Source organism: Oryzias latipes, chromosome 17 (genome assembly GCF_002234675.1).
Source record: "Oryzias latipes chromosome 17, ASM223467v1".
Lineage (NCBI taxonomy): Eukaryota > Metazoa > Chordata > Actinopteri > Beloniformes > Adrianichthyidae > Oryzias > Oryzias latipes.
Window position 1 is genome coordinate 25,478,127 of NC_019875.2, and position 9,218 is coordinate 25,487,344.

At 39.2% G+C, this 9,218-nt stretch overlaps 1 protein-coding gene across 1 annotated transcript; it reads right to left on the minus strand.

Moving 5' to 3' along the window:
* Window positions 1-1,154: 1,154 nt before the first annotated feature.
* kdsr (3-ketodihydrosphingosine reductase) lies at window positions 1,155-8,653 on the minus strand. Its single transcript, XM_004079357.4, has 10 exons — window positions 8,209-8,653; window positions 7,666-7,755; window positions 7,376-7,432; window positions 7,233-7,298; window positions 6,732-6,827; window positions 4,390-4,581; window positions 3,682-3,765; window positions 3,526-3,609; window positions 3,326-3,427; window positions 1,155-3,245 (listed from the first exon to the last, which is right to left on the minus strand). The coding sequence occupies exons 1-10, from the start codon at window positions 8,395-8,397 to the stop codon at window positions 3,126-3,128; spliced, it is 1,080 nt and encodes a 359-aa protein (XP_004079405.1). The 5' UTR covers window positions 8,398-8,653; the 3' UTR covers window positions 1,155-3,125.
* Window positions 8,654-9,218: the final 565 nt, after the last annotated feature.

The window sequence follows — 9,218 nt, forward strand, 5'->3', positions numbered from 1 at the left end:
AGTCAGGACATTTGTGTTTATATCAATTGTAAAATTGACTTTTAATTCATTCCCTATATTTAATTTATCAAAAACTGCAGAAATATGTTCTTTTTGGAAACATTTCTTTTGAAAAAAACAAAAAAAAAATGCTTGTTTCTCAAAAATGTGGCAACATTTAAATGGGACAGGCTTTCAAACTCTTTATAACTGTTGCAAAGATTCATGTATCAATGCAGACTTACTTTTTGTGCTTTGCTGGATTCCTGACATTTCCTTTGGTTCCATCTATAATCTGCTTTTCTTATCAATTTTCTTAAAGTTTTGGGAAAAGCTTTTTTGCCATCATTCCCAAAATCTCCTTAAATCAGGGGTGTCCAAACTTTAACATTAAATCCAATGAACAATTTAAAGAAAACAATGGGATTAACCATTTCTTCACTTATTAAAGAAATAAATCTAAATACATTTCAACCCAAATTACTGTGAAATTCATATTTGAAGACCAGACATAAAAGAAAGTGTCTGTATGAAAAATACATTATTAAACCTGTTGTTTATATGTTTCATATTGTTCATGATGCTGACTAAACTTTTACATTTAAATGACCTGAACAGGAAAATAACAAATAGTTATATAGTTATACTTTTCAGAAGTACAAACCATTGTGGTTTGGATGACAGAAACAAACTGTTCCTCACGTCTGGCCCTTAAGCCTCTGAAGGTCAAGTAGCCACAGGTTGTTGCTTCTTATGACCTAATTTAACCAATCACAATCAAGAAATCATACACGGCGTTCTTAGAAAGTGGTGGAGGTCGCATAATATTGATTTGGCACTGGTGGAAATTTGACATGTACAGGCTGAGAACGGAGGAGAACGTCACTTTTAACTGCACCTGTTTTACATAAGCTGTTATTTTTTTATTAATTTTATGTTTTAAATGTTTATATTTTTATTGTAAATGTAACTTTTTGTTTCCTCCTAGCCAGGACTCCCTTGAAAAAGAGATTCTTAATCTCAATGGGACATTTCCTGGTTAAATAAAGGTGAAATAAAAAAAAGAATAAATAAATGTCCAAAGTCATAGTCCGGACTTTGGACATGCCTGCCTTAGGGAGACACACAAACACCCCAAATTCTTTGTTTTTGACAAAAACTCGTCCAAAACAAAATATTTTTCTTACAGGTGTTTATTGTTTTTCTCATGTAAGAAAATATGACAAAACATCTCACATTTCAAATATTCTTTGAATGGCACAGAAGGTGAAGGTGGCATTTTTTTAGGCAGAATTATTTAAAAAAAAAAAAGTAAGGAATCAAACAAATGAGTGCAATGGGATGTTCAACCTTTTTAAAACTTTCTAGGAATGAATCCAAAACACAAAACGGGGAAAACGATAGAACGGCTGCAGAAGGGTTTTTCTTTTTCTTTCCCCAAAGCTAATTCTAAGCTAAAGTTGCATAGCTTAAAGGTGCTCAAACCAAAACAGCTTTTCTTTCCATGAGCTACATCTTTAAACTGTTGGCTGCTACTTCAAACCTGAAAACAAATGAACCATGAACAATGATCAAGCGCAGAAACGATTGGCCTTCACCAATATCAAATGAGAACATCATCAAAACACGAGTCATTCATTCTCACTCTCATTTCTTGGAATTAAGGAAGGATCACGTCGCCATACAAATAAAATACATCGAATTTCACATGAAAAAAATCCACGTCAGCTGGCACTGTTCTGTTAACAGTTTCACACCCAAAGCTTTTGTGAGTTTAAGGCTTAGAATGTGACCTGCTCCACCATCTTTAAGGACTTTGAACGAAGAAGAAATGGCATCCAGAAGTCTTAGGTTAAATGCATTTTTTTCTCCTGACATCTTCAAGATTTTGAATTTTCAAACATTAGTGTTTTCGAAAAAATACTATTTCTGTGTGGTGTGCTTTGCATTCAAGTACATTCTCTCAGTTTTACTAAACCAAAGGGAGACTTGCGAGAGTCGTTTTTACTGATTCTAACTGGAAATGAAAAACTGTAGACAGATTTCATGGTAAATAAAAAAGGAATTGTTTAAGGAATTTTCAAATTTCCTGCTACTTTTGACAGCAGCTCAAAACCTTCAGAGAAGAAGACCACATAGATTGATCCCAGTGACATTTTGGTCTCAATGTAAAGCTCATCTCTAGCGCCCTCAGTAGACCAGACTAAGAAAAACAAGACTTGAACCTGCAAGTCTAAACCATTTCTGAATGGAATTTCTTATCAAAGTGTGTGAATTTGTAAATCAACCCAGCTGATTTAAAAGCTCATTTTCTGGTTTTATAAATGGACAGAAAAGGAACTAAACTTGTGCAGTTAAAACACAGTTATGCTGGGTTTTTCTCCTCATTCGGTGATGTCAGCTCAAAGAACCCGCTTTCCTTTAAAGCTGCGATAAAGAGGAAAAAAAACAAAAAGTTTGGTGATTTGTTGTTTGTTTTTTACCAGATTTTGACGGAATGGCTTCTCTCTTCCTCTGGGATTTGTTCGGTTACAGAAAAGCAAACACATCCTTTCACTGCATGTGAAATGTCAGAATATTACATCTTAAATTGAAATATAACTTTTTAAATCAGTAAAAAAAAAAACTGAAAGCCATGTCCTTCTCTGATAATAATCGAACATGCTTTGCCTGCAAAGACTTGTGGAAGGAACGTTAAGACAACGACGAGCTCGTTTAGCAGAAAGTGTCGCCTTTCAGACAAAATTGCAAATACATACAACGACATGGCTGAGAGTGTGTTACTACTTTTTGCTGCTCTCCCTGGTGAGACACAACTTTGCTGCTCCTCCTCCGCATGGGGGAGGAATACATCCTTTAAAACTGTTTTGTCTGTCCTCACCCCCCCCCCCCTGAGTGAGGCAGCTCTCACAGGAGAAGCAGGAGGACACTTTAAACCAAACAGAAGCATCAAAACAGATGATGGTTTTAGGGGTTAAACTGCATTCCTGGACCGGTGAAAAGTAAACAAACTCTTCTTTTTTAGTGTGTGTGGACATCAAATGCACTTGTTCTTTTTTATCCCCTCCATCTGTGGCTGTGTACTTGTATAGCTGGAGGGTGGGGGTGTGTGTGTTTGTGGGGGGGTTGTACTCTTATGGTTGCTGTTACTCTGTCTTGTCAGCTGTTTTCGACTGCTCCCTCTGAATCATGCAGCGGCGCACGATGCTGTCGAAACTCCCCAGGTAGAATAGAGCAATGGTGCGAAACAGCCCCATGGTGACGATCTGGGCGGGAATTCAAAACGGAGCATTAGCGCTGAAACGTGAGGGACGACGGGGAAGGGAGGGGGGGATCGGAGCCGTACCTGCTGAAGACCTTCTGTGATGGAGGTGACAGGTGACATTCCACAGGTAAGAGCTGACAGCATATAACCATCAGGACCCACAGAACTGTTGAAATTTCCTTGCTGTAAAGCGGTAAACAACAGAAAGGTTGACGTAAAGCTGTCCTCCTTCATAGAACCCTTTCTTTCCCTCCCACAGGTAAACAGTCAGAGCTTCCTACCACTGCGTCCTTGACGAAGACTTTGGCCACCTGGTCTGGCTGCCAGACTCCAGAGGTTTCAGAGATCAACTTGGTCTCTAAAGGCTGAGTGAGAAGGAAAACGTGAAGAAATCTCATCTACTGTGAGAAAATCCAAAAGAAACACGTTTTATTCACCTTTGACTTGTTTTCTTCAGCCAGCAGGGGCGTGTCCGTGTCAGGGGGGAATGCAACGGTCACATAGATGTTGTACGGCTTCATCTGAGGAGGGAAAGAAACTATCAATGTCGACCATCTGACCAGGGCGACCATGAACTAAAGTTATTGCATAAAACCGGTTTGAGACCCACTCCCATGAAAAGTTGTCTTTCTGGGGTTTTTAACAACTTCCTGTGTTATTTTTCTCATGACGGAGGACATATATGAAGAAAATTAAGATTAAAACTACGCTTGAGTCGTTCTTTAAATTGTGGTGAAACAGGTGAAAAAAGGTATGGCTGGATGGCTCTGATGGGGTGTGAAAGGGCTGGAAAGCTAGCAGGAGAGTGCGTCAAGAGATGGATGATGGGATGTGGGGGGCGGGCTTGGTCCGTGCCAACTGTCCCGCCCTCAAATTTCTACTGAATTACTGCCGCTCTGCAGAAACTATGTCCTAGAAAATGAACAGGTTTTCTGATTTTGGATAAAAATGACATCATCATAATTAAAAGAGCAGTGGAAACGCTTTAAAAAAGGATCAGAAGAGGGTCGGAGTGGGACTTTGAGAGTGTTCACTGCTCTGTCAGTCACAGATATTTACAAGCTAATCTTCAAACAGGGAATAATTATTTCAAGCCCACTTAGTTTGATTGATGTAAAAAAAAATTTGACAGGATGACGTCAGACCTCCATTTGCAATGATTCTGCCAATCCACGCAGAGCGAACTTTGAAGGCGAGTAGGCCGTGTATCCGAAAAGACCGATCTGGCCCGCCTGGGACGACACGAACACGATTCGACCCATTCTTCGCTCCTTCATGGTGGTTATGACGGCTCGTGTTGGGTAGACGCTGCCCAGGTAATTCAGCTCCATTAACTCCTACGGCAAACAATGTCATGGTTAAAATATCACCACGTTCCCTGATTAATTGCATGGAATTTTTTAAAAATAACCTGAAATAGGTGAAATCTGCAAAACTGGATTCTAGAGGTTTCAAAGCTGTAAAACTCCTCATTACACACTTGATTCATTTTTCTCAGACAGGCGCGAACTTTTTCACGTTTTTTTCTCTTGTTTAAATAATCAAAGTTCAAACCTTCTAATTAAAATAAGTCAAAAATTATAGAATGAAACCACAGATCTACTCGTGATCAGAGATTTGTGTAGATTTATTAAACTGAACACATTCAGTCCATCAAACAAGGCATGGAAGAGATTGATTAACAATATCTACAGCTGATCAGGTCACAGAATACAGCATGCTGTAAATAAAAAAAAGCAGCACGTTTTTGTTGCACTGAAAAAATTAGCGAGACTGCAAAAGGTAAACAGTGATAGGGACCACTGTACAACCACCTGGATGCAGAATAAAATGTTGGATTCAGCTTTAGACATGTTGCCATGGTGACACAGCTTAGAGAGATGCAAACCTAAAACGATATTAGAACTGGCTTTGGTTCAACCTTTTAGGTAACTTATTATTTATTACTACAGCGACTTTATGGGATGTCCGAGCCTGTGGAGGGTCGTAGACAGGAGCGCAGTGGTGTTATCCCGTTCCCTTGAGGCTCTAATGCCCCCTCAAGGGATGTCGTGAAAAAGGAACGTACCATTGTCATGCATGTGGTAAGTGTATCCTGAAGTATTTGCAAGAATAATGCAAATTGCACGCACTTCTGACCTACAGGTAATGCTGTCGTACGGTGCCCGTAAGCTGCACCCGAGTCGTTTTAAAGATGCACATACTCGCTCCTTACTGACCGCGCCCAAATGCTGCATGCATGGTGTATGCAGGTGATGTCTGTGAAAACTACGCTCTGATTTTCTGATTTCCTCACATTCAACAGTCAGGAGTTCACATGTATCACTTGAACCGCACCAACAGGCTCCTTGCGCAGGATTTCAGGGTTAAAAACATTAAAAATCCGAACTGGGTGCCTGTGTCTTTACCCCTTTACCCCTATGTGATGTACAAGTGTTTGCTTTGACCCGACGCACGCAAAAAAATGTGCATGAACATTTTCGCCCAGCGAGGTCACTGAGCGGTCTGTGACCTTGATATTTTGAGCGGGCCATCTGTGGACCTCCAACAGGTCTGTCCAGTTATTGTCTGCAGAAAGCCCACATCTACCCGTAAGGGCAGTTGTGACGAAGAATTCAGGAGCTTCAAAAACCTTTGATGTTTTTCGTTTTTTAAACTCTATAGGATTTCTTTCCCATCTGTTCACATAACTGTTTTTTCTTTGCTCTGTGGTTTATGATTGAGCAAAGTTACAGAAGAGGTCATCGTGATGACGTTCGCCTCACTATTTACAGCGATTCTGTAAGATAACTGCAAATCTGTTATCATTTTCTGTGTTGATAGATTCCCTCAGTGAATCTATTCAAACTGCAGATTTTTTTTTACATTTTAAAACAAAAGCATAGTCTATTCTAGACATGAATAGAAAATAGAAATAGAAAATTCTTTTACATAGGCCAAATCCGAATTGCTTCCCTGGCTCCTCCCTTTTGCTCCAATTGTAAGGAGATTTGAAGCTGTAGTGGTGTCTGAAAGTGTTTTTTAAGGCGGATCAGCCTACGACTTAGGGCTGGCTATTCCTCCACCCGTAGGCTGATCTGCGTTGCGCTTTAGGCGCGGAGGAGAAATGCATTTCTTCACATGGGTGTGATCTGAAGCACATACGTTTACACTTAAATGCAAGCATTGACTTTTTATAGTTCTATAACCGATGTTATGTATTTTCCCATTTTCCAGGTGCTGGGAGCTACGAGCTAACTTAGATAAACGGCGACTATTGAGGACGTCATCAATTGGTAGTAACGTCCGAATTTGAAGACAATTTTTTCTGTATCTCCATAAATGTAGGGATAGGGATAAGCTGTTGCGGTAGGGAAGCTACTCGGATTCATCCACAGTCTCTTTCAATGAGGAATGAGTGTGTGTGTAGCAAATACTTTGTGCCTCTATGACGTCTGCATCGTCTTCCCTCTACGGATATACATATAAAGGGTTTGCAGGAACTTACTTTGAAACGTTCCACTTCCATCTCCTCGAACTTCCCAGCGACGGCTGTTCCAGCGCAGTTCACCAGCATGTCCACCGGTCCAAGCTTCTCCTGAGCCTGCATGACAGAGAACAGTCCCGTCAGCACTACAGAAACCAATGATCCGGTAAAGACCACCTTTAAAGAAACGCTGATGTTATTCACACATATTTTAAGTGCCAACTAGCACAAACGCTGATGGGATTTCATAACGGCCACATGTAATACGTGCGGCCAAGATGTGACATTGCTGCATTTTAAGTGCATCCAATGCTAAATGTTGCTGTTGCTTGAAGTGGCCTTTGTACTTTTACAGGGTAATTGTAAAAGCAGGAATGGTTATCAAGTGGCACAGCAAATATTTTTAAGTGCAGGTTTATCAAGCCACGTATTTCCAGCATTCAAAATAAGTGCGGCCAAGAAAAAGGTATTTTAGAAATAAATACGAATAGTCACTTCCTTAAAGAAAAGGTAACAGTATACCTGCTTTATCACATTTTCCACTTGAGTGTAATCACTGGAGACGTCGACCGATACACAGAGCACCACCTTGAATTAAAATAAAAAAAGGTTACATCAAACGTTACAGCAGAAAGAGATATTTTCCTGAAACATCAATTGTATACCTGTTTGTCATTGATGGCAAATTTTTCCACCTCTTTCTTTGCTCGGAGTAACTTATCCTAAAGAAAAAACAGCAGGTTTACTAAATAATAAACGCACGTGTTAATAATTCAAATGTCACGAGCCCCCAAAGATTTTTAAAAAGCCAGATCTTAAGATTCAATTGAAAGTGTTTGTAACATAATGCCCCAATAGGGACAAACTGTTTTACTTTAGCCGTGTTTATATGAAAAAGAGTGGAATATAATAACATAGAGGCTGTGACGAAATGGAAATTCAGATGTTTGTTTACCTCATCACGAGCTACCAGAGTGATAAAGGCTCCTTGTCTGTAGCATTCGATTGCAATGCATTTCCCAATTCCACCTGAGCCTCCGGTCACCTGAACAATGAAAGTTACATCACAGGAGAAAATGAAAACCAGAAAATAAAATGACAGATTCGAACTTTGACCTAAATTTAATCAAAGCCTCACAAAGTCAGTTACTTGAATAAGAGCAATAAATGAATATAAAATGCTATGGGGGGAAAAAAAAGAAGATAAAAATTTAATTTACATTCTTTATGAATGACGTGCAGTATTTAAAACAACCATTTTCTACTAGTTATACGTATTATCAAAAAGTAGCCCTAATTAATTTACACGTAAACCTAAATAGTTGAGCAAATATGAGTTTGTGACCCTAATTTTTCATGTTTTTGATATAAGGTTATAACGTAAAAAACAAACACATGAAAGATTTAATTTAGCTCTTATTTAAAGGAATTAAAAAAAAAATACATGAAATTACCAAAATAAAGTCACGACAACCAGACGTCAACAAGAACAACTTACCACGACGTGGGCCCCGTTTAATTTCAGAGGCTTCGGACTGATGAGCGGCGATATCATGTAAAGCAGCAACACAAAGGCAACGATGAAGGCGACCACTATAAGGAGCATAATAAAAGGAAGCAGGATCCACCAGGAATTGATAAAAAGCCAATCGGTGACAGCTGAACTGAAGCTTTCTGTAGAGGACATAGGGGAAAGCTTAGCCTACTTGCTAACTAGCAGGCTAGTACACGGGTTCAACAATAAAACTAAACAACAGGGCTGACAGCGGCCTCGAGAGGGGAGAGGGCAAAAAACACGAGCTCCGGGGAAATGAACTTTGCTCCGGGGGGGGGGTTGGCAGTTAATCAAACGCGTATAACGTTCATTTAGCATGCCGCGGGGGTGTCTGTCGTCTCGTAACAAAGCGCCATCACTGCTCTAAATACTAAAACAAACTGAACTGTGTACTTTCAGTGGACGATGAGTTAGCTGGTACTTGTAGTTCGTAGTTCCGAACGCCTCCCTGGGACTTAAACTAAGAAAATAAGCACATGACTACGACTCCCCAAATGCAACGCGCGAACTGTTCATGCTTGACGTTTGTTTGGATAAGCTCCACACCCAATTTTAAATAAACCGTAATGGTGGGGAAAAAACAAACTATGTTGACGTACATATGATTTTTCCACAGTATGGTCTACAGAGCAAACATAACGAAAGTTAATTTTTTAAATAATGCATTTTTTCAAAATTGATACACGGCTTGGTTTTATTTTTAAAAATTAACTGAGCATTAGTTTATTACTTAAGTTTCAACTACAAAACCATTTTTGTTCAGTTATAATAAACTGTCTTTAGACAACTACTGATTTAAAGTGAACAAAAGTTAATCTTTCATTAAAAAAAAAAAAAAAAAAAACTTAACTTCGTACATTAAAAGTGACCGGAAAAAAAAAGTGATATGAAGTGATTTTCTTAAAATCATTTCATATTAGATTTGATCCTTCAATGTCATCAATAAGCATCAT

Bases quoted from the DNA above. Each gene is read 5' to 3' on its own strand.
- kdsr (XM_004079357.4), bottom strand. From the start codon at position 8,397: ATGTCCTCTACAGAAAGCTTCAGTTCAGCTGTCACCGATTGGCTTTTT. The intron at 6,828-7,232 runs GTATACTGTTAC...TCTGTCATGCAG, and splicing joins TGGAAAATGTGATAAAGCAG to GCTCAGGAGAAGCTTGGACC. The intron at 3,766-4,389 runs GTCTGACGTCAT...TTCCCTCCTCAG, and splicing joins CAGAATCATTGCAAATGGAG to ATGAAGCCGTACAACATCTA.